The 17,499-nt window shown below is 34.6% G+C and overlaps 1 protein-coding gene across 1 annotated transcript in view; it reads left to right on the top strand.

Moving 5' to 3' along the window:
- Positions 1-17,499, top strand: part of DIAPH2 (diaphanous related formin 2) — a 249,059-nt gene that overhangs the window by 110,498 nt on the left and 121,062 nt on the right. Inside the window, exon 24 of the mRNA XM_074914772.1 lies at positions 11,958-12,083. Within this exon, the coding sequence (XP_074770873.1) occupies positions 11,958-12,083 (126 nt within the window). The remainder of the gene's footprint in view (positions 1-11,957; positions 12,084-17,499) is intronic.

The following is a 17,499-nucleotide window of genomic DNA, read 5'->3' as shown; positions in this document are numbered from 1 at the left end:
GTAGCATCCAAAAGAGAGAAAGCATATTAATGGGAGCACAGTCACTAATAATCCTGATGCTTAGAATATATGAAAAAGCTTTTACTGCAGTTAAACTTGGTTTATTCTGTAGGATAAAAGCTCATTATGTTTCCTATAAACAACACTGACTTCTTATCAGAAGCATAAATTACTGTTCATTTTTAATGACCAAAACTTCCCTTTCAGCCTTTGTTTGCTTTCTGTAACAAACCAGATTTTTGGCAGAAATAACTTGATTTGTGCAACTTGCTTCAACTGTTCCCCATGGTACTTTTTGGTTTTTGTTTAATTGTAATGTTCATCTGTTCTGTCATGCGTGGTCATTTTTTCTGTGTAGGAAGCTAACATGCTTTGTGTGGAAAAGAAGGTTTTCACTTCCTATTTATTGTTTGGTGGTTTATAAGCCAGTGGTTTTGGGGAATGGACAGTTAGCTTTATTTTTCCTGTAGGAGGCTTCTCTTGGAATAAATTAGCTGCAGATATGAGGACATTGGCATCGGTTAGATATACATAAAATATCAGGAAATCTACCAGCAAATATTATCTCTGTGTGAATTTTAAATAGGGAAGTATGAGCTAAACAGGTGACAGTCTCATTACTTGAGATGCATGCTGCTTTCTTTTTAGATGGAAGGCAGCCTTGTAGTTTGAATTAGACGTAAAATTCCAAATACAGGTCTTATGACAAACAACTTCTTTTAAATCTTGGGCACATTTTCGTAGTTCCACGTAAATAAAAAGAAAACCTTGGTTTGCTTTAATTTTCATATAAGAAAAAAACCCAGCATCTGAACAACAGACATGGTTTTAACAAATAGCAGATAAAGCATAAAACTGGATTTTAATATGAAAAGGTCAATGGGATTAGATGAACTGTCCATGCATGTACTAAAATCTTCAATAATCTGATATTAGGTATAATAAAATATTTGATCTTTTAAAGATGGAAGATCAACATAGAGGTTTATGAAAAGTAAAAATAAATTAGGAAACCATTTTATTCTGAAAGTATAAGCAAAAGTCAAACTGATTAACTATCAAGACATTCTTGGAAAAGCATTCTTTCTTACTTGAAGCAGACTGTATGATAGGAAAACCAACAAAATAATCACAAGATTGTGACAAACTGGATTCTTTCATGGAAGTGATCTATTTGCCTACTCACTCCAGGTCTGCAGTGCTCTCCTTATGTTCCATTATGATTGAAACTATGCCAAGCCTTTTTTTTTTTTTTTTAATGTTTCTACCATGTTCACTTGTTATTCTAGATGCTGCTTTTCATGGTATTTGCTCTTACCATTTTACAAAATACCTGAAAAATTCACATCCCTTTCTCTGGCTTCAGTCAAACAAAACTTCAATGCAAAAACAAGAGGTACCTTACTGAAGCTGGATAACAAATTTGGGTTTTCTAGACAGTCATGTTGTAAAAAGTGTAATTGAGAATTCCTTAGAAAATATATGGGGTTTTTTAACTTCAAAGTCCTCTGAGTGTCAAGCCTTCCAGAGTCCTAAAAAAGAAATATGTAACACACAAAATGAAGAGAATGAATGTTAGCCATGTTATAATAACAACTTAATTTCAGGTTTTATAAGAGCAACAGTTATAAATCACAGTTCATGGTTTAAACATTGTGTCTCTATTTAAAATAAAACATAACCATATCTTTATCTGGTGAATATTGTGTCTAGCTTCTCCTGAGTTTAACAGTCTTGACATACTTCTGTTACCTGCTTGCTTTGTGTGCCAAGAGTGGGAGTTACTAGGCTGTGTAGAGTCACATGAATTTTTGTGAGATTGTGTTGTCCCACCGGTGTTTGATTTAGCTTGCTGTTACCTCTAGTTGGCCATTGGCCATTCTAAGTTGTCCTGACATGTTGGACAAGTTAAAGTGATACCTCGCTTGTACAGATGGAGTATGGATTTTGGGGTTAGCTAAGCAGTTGTGTAGGACTCCAGAGCACAGCCAAACTCCTAGTGTAGGGCTGAGCGTAGCTGTGAATGCCATATAGATAATATCTCTTTGAGAAATAACGAGGTTTTTTCCCAGGGCTTAACATAGAGAATTCTGTGCCTGATACAAAGATATATCACTTAATAATTCTTTTAAAGTATTGTTAAAAGAAACACAGCATTCTGAGTAACATCAAGTGAAACATGCCTTGGGGAAGGTGAATTATGTCTGTGTAGTAGACTAGAAAGTACTAATAACAGGAGCACAGATTTCTCACTCATGTTTACACAAAAAATTTATTTCTATAATTTGCAAGCATATGGTTCTGATGGTTGAGGCATCTCTCTAGAAACGACATTAGCTATCAGAAGCACTGTGGAATGCAAATATGTATATACCTAATATATTATTATAAATACTGTAAGAAAATATTAATTCTTAAATTCTGTACAGGTATTTCCACTGTAATTAATTGCCATAATTCTAGAATGGGGAAATCATTTTAAAACATTCTGCGCCATTGTTGCTTTAAAGTATTAGCAATTTCAAACATACTCATAAGTAGTAGTCATTTTTCTGTCAAACAAAAGTTTTATAGTTCGTTGCAGTAGAAGAAACTGTGTTTTTACAAAGAGATCTGCAGTATTTTCCACCTTGCAGAGTTTAAATTGCTGAAACAGATTTTGCCCAATCTGGCACATTAGTGGATGTAAAATAGACAATGCCTTCTGGCGTGAGAAATTTAATGCCTGCATCTGTGACTTTTCTCTCCATAATAGAATCTGAAGTTGGCATTTTGCATCATAATCAAAAGTCAATCTTGCACTGTATAGTGACTTCTATCAGTCTTTTCATTCACATAAACTGCAATATTGAAATGTCAGAAAGTCTCTTGGTGTTTTTCTGAACATAGTAAATACACAGTTAGGTACATCAAACACTAGAAGACTTTTTTCTCTCGTAACACTCCTGTATTTGCATATAGCATCACCATATTGATGGGAGCTTATGCATCATCTCATTAAAAGTTTTTCGACAGACGTGTTCTCCTTGACAAGCGTCAGTGAGGAAGGCAGGGAAGCAAGAACTTCACAGATAGTTTTCATATCATAGTTCCAAGTTGCAATTTCTGAAAGAGATCCTGTTGGAGACTCAGTAGGATTCAGGACTGGCTTACACTCTGCAAAATTGCTTACTAAATTTTCCCAGTCTGTGAAGATTTTGAGGACTTATTTAGTTGCTCTTTTCTAACGTGTAATAAATGGTATGCAAGGCAGTGTTAGTTCTGAATTCTGAAGCTACATTTTGAAGTTACAGTTTGGATTCTACATTAAAGTTATTTTGTATGGCATGCATTTTAAGGATCTCCCTAATTGTAAATATAAAGGGCAAAATTTAACAATAGCCCAAATGAGTCTCATGGGCTGTTGCTTATTAAAGAAATTAAAGCATTTAAGAATTTCTGACTGTAGTTAAACCAATTTAGATTTAAAGACTGCTTTAAACAACTTCTAAAATTCTGTAATCTTTTTAGAATTCCTTAATACAAGCTGCTAGAGCTGTATGGAAGATACAAAACAGTACTCACTGCTTTCTTTTTGTCCTTATCTCTTCTTGAAGTGGCACTTCCATTGATTTAAGAAAGGTGGTTACACCTCTGGAAGCATGGCTTGCACTTCAATTAGTCGGAAAGACTGAACGCCTGTTAGAGGCTGCAAGCCTGAATGGAGGTTTGTTGGATGAAGATGCTCAACACCTTCTCTAGCGAGTTTTTAGTAACAACAGATAGGTTGTGTTACAAAGGCTTTGCTCCTTCTCTTCCATTGTATTCCTTTTGGTGATTTTTGCACACATGCAGCACTGAATATAGTGTGCCATGGCTGCTTCACAATGAATTGCAGTGTGTGTGTATCAGTTTGATATGTAAACAAAGCAAAATTGGACTACGAAGAAATACTGACAGTACAGGCTTTTGAAATAAGCACAGCAGAACTGAGCATGTTCAGCTAACACTTCCAAATCTAGATGCAATTAATAGAAGTTGAAAGTCCTGTTGCTTCTTTCCTTTGCCTCACTTGCAATTTGCCTTATACCTTCACTAGAATTTTTCCTTCAGTATCCTTGTTTAATAGATAATTCTTTTGAAATGATAAGCTCTGTTTTCAAAATTAACTCAACTTTTGAGATCTTGAAAGACGTCTGTAATTGACATCAAAGCAAGGCGAGTTTCTGAAGTGCTCTGGAGGAGATACTCATGTTGCCACGAGAATGCTACCGAACACATTGCTATTCTCACTGATCAGCTCTAAATGCTTCTGCTTATGTTTCTGAAATGCAGACATCTGTTTTCTAAAATATTTTTATTTTTAATATGAAAAGTCAGTTCACATTTGACTAATAAAACTTACATTCTACAATGTGCTGTTGTTTACAGTTTACTCAGTGAGGTAAAACTGAAGAGTTAGGTGAAAAGGCTGGTATTGAGAAGAGAGTTCAGAGGAAGTAGGAGGTTGGCACACACAGAGTTTATGCAGGTCACAAAAATAATCATAACACTTGTCAGGATTCAACCAGAATTAATCTTACGTGCTCAGAGAGTTTTTTCTTTGTCAGAAAACTGATCTGCTGCTGCCAATTAATTTGACCTTAAGAAGTAAACAATTTAAGTCAGTAATGAGTTGGATAATGTGACCTGTCCAATGCAAGGAAGGGATTTTGTGTTCTGATGTATCTGTCACTTAGATCAATGACTTTGTACTGTGCTGTGCTTTGGAAAGGAGTTTTAACAACTGGCTAGTGTCAGTAGTGATAATACTCTTTGGGCTCCTAATGCACTGTCATTTATAATTGAGTCTTAATGTCTTAATAAGTTGTGTTATGTGTATCAGAATTACTCCTTTATTCCAAAAACATGAACACTGGCACATAATTGCTGGTACTGAGACAAGCAGATTCATTCCCGAAACCAGAGAGCAGTTCAGAACATAGGTTGATATTAAACATAAGCTACCCACAGAAATTTATCTTTTTCTTCTGCAGACATATTGAGTGTTTCGGGATTATGAGCACTGTTTGTAATTTCCTCAGCTCCAGAGGAGAGAAGATGACATGCTGCTTATGACGGTTTTGATTTTAGGCCTGACAGGCAATGTTGATTTTGGTGTTCCACAGGGCACACACACACCACACCCCACCCTACTTGTCAAGGCATGCTTGTTAATGGCATTTGCACTTCAGTGTGTGTAATATTTAAATCAAATTTCCTCACTTTCGATGGCTGTTATTCTGAGAAGCTGAAAATCTGTTCACAGTTGATACCCAAAATTTGTGTTTCAACATTTTAGCTTGTGTGGTACAGTTCTTCTCCAGATGTGTGTTTAAAATCTGTGTCATCCTTTTCTTAAATTTTATCAGCTATATCTGTTCTCTTTTGGTGATAAGACATATGAAAATGTCATATACATTTGTCAATTTTCCTACTGTGATGATTTTAGGTCTTGATCCCAGTTGAGACTTTTTTGGATAAGGATCGATATGTCTACTTCCTTTCTCTCTATAGATGGAGAGTAATATTGAAGTCTAGAGCTTGTGCATATACATGCCTCATTAAACATCATCTTGGACTGAAAGATAATAGTGTCTTAGACTGAATCTCTCATTAAACTGTAAAGCTACTTGGGACTGGACTTGTTACAGGTTGCTCTTATCTTAAAATTGTGGTTCACCTCTGTTTGCAAATGGAGAGGACAATAGAATCAATCACAGTTCTTTATCTTTGGTTAACTAAGATAATGATGATTACTGCAGAAGTCTGAAATGATAAAGCATAGCTGTGTCATTGGCTTCCTTCACCATTCAGTATCAGTGTTGTGATAATGCAACTGAAATGCAGGGACTCTGCTGCTGAATGAAATCTTAGCATACAAATTAAAAGTACAAATGCACATCTATGTGTGAAAAGTATCTGTTAAAAATTCTGTTTTAAAGCTTCTCAAATTACATGTTTTCATTTACAGTACATTGTCATAATATATAAACAAAATATTTGGGCAGAATTGATGTTTTTCGTTAACTTTAGAAGATGCAGAGAAAAGTCTGTGAAAGGTTTACAGGAAAAAAGTGTATTATGCGTCATGTAGTGATTGTTAAGCGGAAGTAGTCTGTGTCAGAAAGCTTACCCATTTTTTGGAAGAAGAGAACGGTGATGTGCCTTAGCTAGTTAAGAAACTCTATTTTTTTCCCTTTGATCCCAAGGTGTTTAAAACTCCACCCATAAGCAATTCTAAAATTTCTTTTGAGCTTATGAACTTACTTATACCATAGTTGGGGCTCTGCTTTGAAATTTAGACACTGTTGGCCTAAACATGTACTTCTCAATACTATTTCTTCTGCCTAAGTTCTGTTAAAAACACACACTGTTTATCTGGAAGGAGGAGTACGAGTTTGATTCCACCTGTCTTGACTCTTCATCTAGTTTCTTCCTCAACACTTCTAATGATTAAGTTCATTGTCCTTCCTGGCAAAAGTACTTCAATACAGAGTTATTTTTTAAATTGAAGTTGTTCTAGGTCTGTTACACTAGTGTGTGGCAAAGACCTAGTTTCTAATAAAGGAAAATAATGCATGTGGTATCTCCTTTTTTTTTTTTTTTTTGTATTCTGGTGTTCAGGAGGAATCGTGACTGAAGCCATGTATGTACCATGCTCTTCAGAATCCTTCTAATGCTGGATTTACTTTTTTAGCACAGTGGTTTATCTGTATATCAAAGTGTCACAACATGTTTGATCATGGCTTGTGTCTTGCAGACAGTATAGCTGTGTTAGGAGAGATTTCCAGTATAAACAGTGACATGTTAATTACTTGAGAAATAACATGTTAAAGGAGTTGTATTGTTAAGGAAGCTGTAGGGGTTGTTTTGTGTGATACTGGCATACTGTGGTATATATCCCCGATACAAATGTGTGTGTGTTTGTATACACACATATATATGCTTCTGAGTTATATACATATGATGGTACACCTGTATCACACAAAAAAACCCTATATAAATGTATTCATATGTATGTATACCTGTGAGACAGATATACAAGACATCCTTGGAGAGACACACATGTGGATGCTGGGCTACTCAGAATGCTCAGCTAGGCTGCAGCAGCACTGTTCACCTAACCAACAGAACATTTATTCCCTTAATAAATCTGAACTTAGTGGTATGAACTGAGTAATCAATGATTGTAATTCCTGCAGATTACAAACTTGCTCATCCATTTCCCCTCAAAGTGTTTTTCAGACTTTTGTGAAAGACTGCATCCATCTGCCCTCAGGCAATAAGAAATAAATAATCATTAGCATGCTCAGAATGTAGTTATGGTATGAATACTGTCTAGACTTACAAATCTACTAGTTCATTTGCTTCGTATAGACTTGTTTTTGCTTACTGAAGTAATTTATATCATTGGCTCTCACTTGAGTTTTAACTAAAGATGGACATGCCTGTTTTGCATCGTGATCAGAGACCCTTTGAATTTATTATGCAAGAGACACTGCACCTAATCAAATTGTATCATTTCACCTCTTGTTATAGGGAAGAACTCTTAGTCTGGTGCAATCTTATTTTAGAAAGGATTAGTCTGTCCTTTGGTACTATTACTGTATTACTGTAAATACAAAATGCTTAGCTTGACTGTGAGGACTAGCTAGCGTTTGACATTAACATGAGATTAACTGCTTGTAGCATTTTTCTAGGACTAAAGTGGTCTACCAGACATTCACTAAGCCTTCCTTAGCGTGCAGTCTGTGCAACTGCTTTCTCCAAAATAAGTGGATAGGATTTGATTTTTTTTTTTTTTTACAGAGGAGGAATTAATATAGGGGAAAATAGTAAAGCGAAGAAAAAAAATTATCACCTTTCATGTCAAAATGACACTGTGACTTCTCTCCAAAGACTGAATTTCTATTATAAATAATAATATAAAAAATAAACTTTTAATCAGTGGTAGATTTATTGATGCATGATATAGTGAGCTGCATTCAGTATTTATATGCAGAGAGAATATTGATAAATCTAGGTGCTTATATTAGTCTTCTGCTGGCGTGAAAAATAATTGGACAATATGTTAATATGCATAACTTCATTCACCTTGTTTATATTAGTCCTGTATGTTAATAGTAATTCTGTGTGATAATGCTTTAGTTACTTGAAGCATACATGTTTAATTTCTGGCATTGGATTCTTCCTCTGTCTCATTAATCCTTTTGTTATAGTGGTTTGAGGTACATGTTAGAGATGCTGTATTTCTTTACAACTTAAGAGTTGTAGCAGCTCTCCACAAGCCAGCCTTTTCTTACTCCGAAATAAGGGGCCAGTCTCATACAGTTTGGTACAGATTGAGAAATCTTGCAGCCTTTTTCCTCTCTGGCCTTGAAGATGGGTCTGTATATAGTTTTGGGGCTTTCTGTGGTTTTTGACTTAAGGCATAAGGATGTCACAAGTGGTCCACACAACCTGATGCTGTGTCCAGTGCTAGCAGTAAGTTATGTTTTTAGGGAGAACATTGCACTTCCTCCAATCTTTCTCCCACCATCCGCACATGCTCAGAGGCATATTAAGCCTTTTATCCCTGCCCGTTGCTTTTGATATCTGTTTATGGCCCTGTTGTATGTGAATATAAATAGTTCTTTTCTAAACTTGTTTATGCCATCTGCCTCGACTATTCTGTGTCAGCAAATTTTAATTTTTTCTGACTTCATAAACTTTCCCATTTCTTAAATGTTGACTTTTCCTCTATGGATGGGGGTCTTAATTCTCCTATAAAGCTGTGGAGACAGTGAGGTAGTATTTTTATTGCTGTTGATTTGTTTTACTTCTGAAACATGTCAAATATTTTATCTTTGCTAATAAAGGGAAATGTCCAAGCTTCTTGTGGGCTGCTTCATTTTCTTGGGAGTGCTCATTCTAGAGTGTGCGGAGGTTATGGAGGGTTTTTTCTGATTGTTACTGCTTGTGAGTTTTTCTTTTTTTCTCTCTTTTAGTATTTGCTTTATTGTTCCTATCTTGAAATAAGGTATTTGTGCACCGGATTTAGTTGGTTGCTCTCTCCTGCTGCAACATTAAATGGCATAGTATTTTAATTGCTGCTACGGAGAGGCTTTCCCACTAATAGTTCTTGAACGCTGCTTGCGTGCCACTGAAGTCCAAATGCTACCTTTAATCTCGATTTTTAGACTAGTTCTACTAGAATGCCTAATTTTCATGTGGGGTGATGGGCAAATCGGAGGCAAACAAGCCTTTGTCTTGTAATTGCAAACTTTGAGGAGTATAGTGATAGCAACAGTCTGTTTACTATGTGTGTTTATGGAATGGTTTCAAAGAAATGGCATTTTGCTGCGCGTATAGTTTATGCGTTCATAAATTTAAACTTTGCAAGACTTTTAAGAAATTCACATGATTTCCCCTGAAAGAGTAAAATGTATTCGTGTTGCCTCCTCTTCACGTTACTGAAGCAGTAAATCTCTAATAAAACTGTTTATGAGAGGAAATGCAGATATTTTATTATCATCTCTCTGTATATATGTTTCCTGTTACGTAGTCTTTTTAAGTTTGTCTTGCAGAACAACAACTTCATAATTTGTTTGAACAGAAAATTGTACATTTGCCTGGGCTAGGAAGAAGAAAGAGTGAACGAAAATATATATTCTGCCATGTATTTTGATAATTCAATGTGAATATAGAAGTTAGTTATGGGAAGCACAGCTTTTGAATGCAGCCTTCTTGGCTTGAATGGAGTTCCTTCCTACTTTCAGGGTCAATACGTGCCTAATCTAAACTGATTTCTGAACTTAGTCTTATAAAACAGTTACTGAAAACGTTTTTATTCCATTGTAGTCACAGAGGCTAAGACAAATGTCATTGCTTGCTGAATTTCTTTGCACTTTCAAATTTAAGACAAAAATAAACTAGTACGCTTGCTAAGTGGTCATGCATTTAAATATTTTCAAATTGCTGAAAACAGTTAAACTTTATCTGTTATGTTGCCTATTTACTTACCAGCTGCTATTATTTTTTTTACCAACAAAATTACCCTTTGCATGGTACTAATTTATTTTTGAGTTCTAGCATTTTACTTCAGTCTCCCTCTCCAATTACACAACAGCCTATAAAAATATTATAGTGATTCAAGATCTTTAGTTCAAGCAAAAATGTGTGCTCCTTTTCTGACAATATCAAATGATTAAATTAATGCAGCCATAATGTAAAATCTTTCATAATGTTTATTATTCAAACTGTTTTAGTGATTGATTTCAAGGTTAAATCTTGAATGTTAATAGCTATAAGGATGCTGTGGTCAGTGTAGATTGATTTATTTTTTCCCCAGTTGAGTTAAGCTTAAAAAGTTCTTTCACTGTAATTTTAACCTGTCATGATTAGTAGTTCCTTTGGTACCCATTACAAAATAGATAGAATTGAAAATAAAATCAAGGTTATGTCTCTCATAAAGACAGGTGTATTGTTGCATTATGTTTTTGAACGTGCTTGTGAAAATTTAAATCAGTGTTACAGCTGATACGAATAGTTACTTACAGTGACTATAGGATTGATTTTGTTCTGGGAAGAAGTTACTTATTTAAGGATTTATATTTCCTACATAGTGTTTTTCAAGCCATCTTGAATCACATTCCTGCTACTACTTGTTCTCACATAGTCAAAGCACAGTTTTTTAAATTACAGTGAAATAGGAGAATAAACCATTCTTTGCAAAATACTCTATGCAACTTTTGGACAAATGGCTTGCCATCAAAAAATAATAAAAAGTGGAAACCCCTTGAAGAGTATAACTAGAGTATAAGTTGACTCTGAAACAAAGTATGCTGTGTACGCAATTTAGAGGAAGGATGTCAGCTGTTGCAAATGTTACCGTGCTCTTTTGGGAACAGTGGTGTTGAGATAGTCTGCATCTTCTTGCAAGCACAGATTTGTAAACCATGCAAGAGGAGACAAAGAATGGAAGATAGAATGAGGTTCTGAAATGCATCTTTAAATTGAGAGGGAGTGCTTGACAAACTGCTCTTTATAATGAAATTGAGTATAAGTGGACTTTATGGATTATGTCATAAAACTCAATATTATGGGTTTAGTTTGTTTTAATATTACAATTTGACCAGAGGCTTCTCTGCAGAGACTCTGTCACTCTTCATCTAGTTCTGGAATTTCTGTGGTGTGGTATGGTATTGCTTCACCTTCGAAGTTGTGGTGTCATGATTTCCAGTGGAAATTTCTCTCATGAGGTATCAATTAGTAGTTGTTTAGTAGAAATTGCAGAAATAGTGGTTTACATTAGAATAGCATAGGACACAGTAAAAAGTGTTTCTTTAGAGTAGCCTTTTTCTTTTTTTTGTGTGTGCTGTACTGTGAGTCCTTTCCTTCTTTTAATTGTCAGTAGCTTTTATTATTCAGATCTACCTTTGATGTTAACAGAGGGTTTCACCAATGTTGGTTTCTAGAAATCAGTTTAATTTCAATAAAAGAAAAATATTTGATCTTTTCTCCATGTCTATTCCTTAAATCATTTCTGTAACAGAGTACATGCATTAATAAGATCATTCATTTAACCAAGTACATGCATTAATAAGGTAAAATCGCTTTGAACCTTGGTTACTTTTTAATCTTTGAATTAGATTTAAAAGAATGAGATATTAGAATTTTTACCGATATATTTAAATAGAAATTGAATAATTTGAACTAATGGTAGAATTAAGTGGTGACGTTTCAACATGAAATATGATGATTTGGTATATTACGTTAGGTATTTTCACTTAATTTTTATGAAGAGTAGGATTTTTATGAGCAGTAATTCAGAAAAATGTGAGTCTACTTAATGGAATCATTCTCCTTAAGACTACTTACTCTGACATTGTTTTTTCCCCTTCTGGTATCTTTTCTGGAATGTAGAAGCTCTTTACTCATTGTCATTTCTTTCTTAGTTTCAGCCCAGACTCTGAAGAGCAACCTTGAGTCAATGAACCGTCAGATCCAGTGCCTAGAAAAAGACATTGAGAATTTCCGAAAAATACAAGATGAACATGATAAGTTTGTAGAGAAGATGAGCATATCCTTTTTGCATGTCTTCACTGGTGATCTGAATATTCTGATTGTCTGGTTAAGTATCTGCAACACTTGAAAATAAGTTTTAAGTCTCCTCTTCTGTGCTTTTATTCTATCACAAAGAAAAGCGTAACAGAACACGTTAAATGTAAGAAAACATATAACTGAGTATAACTTAAAGCATCTATAGTCAAACTTCCAAGGGGGGGCCAGATTGCTTTCTTGAAGGAAGAAGTTATAGGGACTGGTCATAAAGATGGTAGTATGGGTTTTTTTGTCCTAAAAAATGGTATTTAATGACAACTGTGGAATCATTTCAATCTAGAAAACTATTAGCAATGGAGTTGAGAGTATTTATTATTTTAGCTTTAGATGTGTTGTTTTCTGAAGGAGAGAGTATTAATTTTGTGAATGGTTTGTATTTAAATTTTTTAACAGATCATTGTAGATAAAAAATATTTACATTTTTGGTACTTGAGTAATTTGTCCTTTTATTTCTGTAGCAATAGAGACTGTAGGTTCTTTAAGCACTAGTATGTTAAATGCATTGTAGAATACACATTTTTCTCTTTTCCCTCCAAAATTTTCATATACCCATCTTTACTTTTGCTCAGATAGTTAATGTGATGTCTATTCGTTCTTACTGCAACTGGGCAGAAGTCATGGTTCTGTGGGTTTTACAGGGAAAGAGGGGATAGATGTCTAGAGCCATTCGTAGCTGCTCATCACATTTAATAGGTGGATATAATGAAGAGGTTCTAAGTACTGAGTATTTGGAAAGTAAGTTTTAGTGGGATTAATTATTTAAATGGATTCAGTGACAGAAGTTCACAGGAAGATATTTCAGATCTTCTCTATATGGACTTCAGAAAATTAGATTAAGGGAGACAAGTCATGACTAAGTGGAAAATTGTTTCTTGTTACTTAAATGTTCTCTTCCACCTTGTCTTAAGAGACTTACTAGTAATCATACTTACCAGTTCTGCTATTAAAAAGACCAACTTATTATTTCCCTGTGATACATTCACATCAGAAAATCTTACAATATTGCCTTGTAATTGTCCTTTGCTTTGTCATCATGTGCGTAGGCTGAATGCTGTCAAATAAGCCCCACTTTTGTTCATAAAGGAAACCAACATACTGAAATGCACTTGCTGTAACGGTGTTTTCTTGTTAAGCTTGACAGCTCTTTTTTACAGGTTATATACATTATTTTTCAGTTGTGTTGAGTAAATGCTTTGCCATTTATTGCTTTTCTACCTATGCATTTACTGTACTTACAAAAATGACTGGCATCACTCAAGTGATTTGGTGAGGAAAAAATCCAAGTAGGTAATGTTTACCTTTTTCTGCTCTGCAGTTTATCACCTTATTTTTTTAAAGAAGGGGGATGGTGGTCTGACAATGCAGAAGAGCTTAAAAAAAAAAAAAATTTTTTTTTTTTTTTTTGTATTGGCAAAACCACGAAGATCCTGTGAAATTTTTGAAAATTAGTTGTTGAAAGTCTCCTGGGCAGCCTTGCTTCAGTGCACATACATCGATGTTGCAGCTAGATTACCAATTCCTGGTAATTAAAATAGGCACCCTGAACTGTAGATGTCTGACAGCTTTTATCATATAGTGAATTCGGTGACTTGACAAGATAGATAAGACTGTAAGAAATGAACTGATTCTGCCTCAGGATTTATGTTTTCATAATTAATAGATGACCTGATAAATGGTGTTTTTCTTTTTTAGAAAGTCACCTCCAGTTATATGAAGTGATCAAATTTGTTTCTGCTTATCACTGAATATTCTTCAGTCTTCTACGCTCCTGTATTTTATTTTTTTATAGATTGAAGAATAAATGTTAAGGGGCAGAAATGACATCTTAGTCTTCAGCATGTATTTCTTTTATTTCTGTCAGCTTGTTGAAGAATTGTTGTTGATAGCACATACTGAGACTAGAAAGGTAAAGAATTTCAGGCTGAACATCTCTCTAAGTGCAGGAGCGTTTCAGAAAATTTGAGATGTGTCTGAACATAAATCATCTCTTAGAGTTTTGGAATTATACCATAATTAAAGGCATAATTTCTCTTTCATGCTTCTGCTAATAAACAAAGCTGTCTACAAGTAACTGTGGATGAGACTTTATTCAGAGAATATGAAAGGAACATTGCTTGGTAGCGTAATAAGGTAGGAGATCAATTTCAATAGAAATACCTTTTATGATCATAATTCATAATAATATCTTTTCCTCCATGTGAGAATTTTTATACTGTGATCATCTTATTTTATCTGTAATAACAAAGTAGGTTCACTTCTTTAATTTAGGACAGTTTATCCCAGTCTGTATTTTCTTAATATACACTTGAAATACCGATTACAACTAAATGCAGTATTTCAATCATTTTGTACCTTGATTTGTGTGAAAAGTAAAAATGGTAATAGCATTTCTCTCTTTTTCTACATCAAAAAACGGGCTCTCGTACCGCCATCACTGTAGGTGGAACTTTGTGTTCAATTAGTAAACACAGTTCAAACATACTTCCATGATCAGTACTTGGTGGGACACAGTTCTGCATCTGGTAGGTGTGTGTCTGGGTTGTATGTACTAAACACTGTGCACTCTGAGATGGAAATACTTCTATGAGATTCAGAAGTGATTTTTGTAGTTGCTGTCTTGCTATCGCACTAGGATTTTTGTTTGCCTTAGATTGGGATTTTTTAAAGTATTTAATTGCCTAAATTTTAAGGAATGTTCACAGCACACTCTGAAGTCTGTGGGATTATGAAGCTCGTCTGTATGGTTGACCACCTGAAATAGTTGATTTCAAACTGAGGATTGCAGCTATGCTGTAACTAAAAGCAGAATATAGTATGGTTAAAAAAAAACAACAAACAAAAAACAACAAAACAAACCACCAAGAGAGATTAAAATCTTTCCGTGGATTTCATGCTATATTAAATAACTTAAATGTGATTTTTGAGACAACTTTTTCATGATCCTGAGTAAATTGTAAATAATTTCACTTTAAGTGTGAGAGGTTTCTTTTATAATTAGCCCAGCTTCATGTAGCACTGGGGAGTATGATTCAACAGTTTAGAAAAGTAATTATGACTATGACAAATCTGGCTTTCACTCCTTGTTTTATTTCAGTGTTTATGCATCTAATTGAAGATTTTTTTAAAATGGAAAACTGATTTTTATGCTTACTTGCTATAGCTGTATATGTTGTTTCCCTTTTAGTGATGTCTCATTGGGGATTGAGGAAGATATTCAGATTAATGAGGTTTAACTTTATTTGTTGTTAAGAAAGATTAAAGTCAACATAATGAAAAGCTATTTCAGAGGGTGTAATAGAAAGTTGTACAGAGTTAACTTATAAATTAATCTTGACTTAGAACTACAGATACATGAATAATAAATACCACCTCCTCCCCCACTCCCAACATAGCACACCCCCTGAATGACAAAGGTTTATTCCTCTAGAAAATAGAGGCTTTGAGCTTTGTTGTGAGGAGAAGGGAGTAGTGGCTGAGCCAGGGTGGCAGGAGGCCATGCTGTTCGAGCACTGGCCATCAGGCTCATGCTTTTTGTTACCCTGCTAGTTAGAGAGACTGACTTTGTGCTGTGTTGCCTTTGGACAGTTACGTAGTTTGTAAACTATCTTACATTTATTTAATTCTAGAATGTATCCTAGATGTACTAGTATGTCCTTAAATGAAGAATTTGTATAGCTTTTCTGTTTTTCAGCTGTATCGTTTACCCTAGTAAGAGATATTAACATGCCTAATCTTATTAGAATCTTTTGCCTACCAGAGCAGTAAATGGTGCCACTTGGTTTTTCTGATTGCATGCCTGTGAAGAATTAAAAGCTTATTTTTAAAGAATTGTGAAATTAAGTGAACTATGAATAAAAGAACAAAAATTACTGCAGATAAAAAATTTTCAAAGCAGTGTGCATTCATTTTATCATTAAATAGAACAGTGGTGATTTGTGAACTAATTTTAATTTTCAGAAAGGAATGCCATTCATTAACAGAATCCTTTTTATGAAATAAAAAAGCTGCCTTCCTGAAAGGCATATATTCTCACTTGATATGTATTTATGTTCATAGTTCTAATAATGACTATTGCTTCACAACTAAATATGAGTTTTATTAGTTCCTTACTTGATGTACTTCAGCTGTAATGAAACCATCTGGGGAGAAGTCTACTTTAAGTGTGTGTGGGACTTTTATGCACTGAGAATGTGGGATAGTTAATGTGCACTAAACATCAACTGGGAGTTCTCCTGTACAAACCACTGTACGGCAGAATCTCTTAGAGCAGGCCAGTAGGGAAGAAACAAATATACTCTGAATCAGAGTCTCAGCATCTGGAAACGGTTGTGAAACTTTTTTCTTCTCAGAATGACTGAGCAGCAGGACATCATTTACACACTGACACAGAGTGCTGAAAGAATGTTAATGGTATTAACACTCTTGTCATCTGTTAACACTTGGGATTTCCTCCTAGCTTGTTATGGAAAAATAATTCACTTAGTGTTTTGATATGTCATTTCTAGGAAAGCCTTGTTTTGTTTTTCAGACAATTTGAAATGTGCTGGTGCCTTCATTTCTGCATGAGAACTTGCATTAATATCTGAATTAGCTCATAACTAGGGGCTTCTCAAAAATAACCCCAAAGGGGGAAAATTTCTAGGAACGTTTGGCTATGCCTGTACATTTGAAGTAACTATCTTTTACCTTGTATCCATTTGAATGTGTTTTTAAATGTTGTGGCATTTTTCACTACTTTGGAAAAGAGAACCATTCAGTGATTTTTCAAATTCTAGATCATGTATAATCCTTAGGACAATTTTATTCATGGGCCTTTTATTGTGATATTTATATAAAGTTTTTGGTACTGCTATCTACAAAATTAACATTTGAAAACACTTTCATTGGAAAGTGCAATTCTTTACTAAAAGAGGTATTTGGGGAAAACAGTGGTTATTTATCCAGATAAAATACTTTCCCTAAATAGTGTCTAGGGAAAGAAGATCTACCTTACTGAAGTTAGCACATCAATAAGATTTTAAAAATATTTTTCAGACTTCTCAAAGGACCTGGTTCTTATCCACTCCTTATTTTCCTCACTTTCTCTCTTCTTCCCCCACACCCAAGTGAGAAAACCTTTGTTGTCCACAAAAAGAAAAAGGAATTTCTGTAGTTTGAAAGTTTTGAAGTATTAAGTTACGTTACACAGGAGGAGAAAGACCTGGCTCCTAGATGTATTATGGGTTTTGGGCTTTTTAAAGTTTTTCTACGAATGTAGTCAGGGGGTTTTGTTACTCGTAGTGTTGAGCATTTGTTTAAAGTTAAACCTTCTGCTTCTGTTAAAAACAAACCCCAAGGAATAGCCAGGAGAAAGCACCAGAGAATAAAGCCTTCTTC

This window comes from Athene noctua, chromosome 11 (genome assembly GCF_965140245.1).
Source record: "Athene noctua chromosome 11, bAthNoc1.hap1.1, whole genome shotgun sequence".
Classification (NCBI taxonomy): domain Eukaryota; kingdom Metazoa; phylum Chordata; class Aves; order Strigiformes; family Strigidae; genus Athene; species Athene noctua.
The sequence above is the reverse complement of the archived record's forward strand: the minus strand, read 5'-3'. Positions and strand labels throughout refer to the sequence as shown.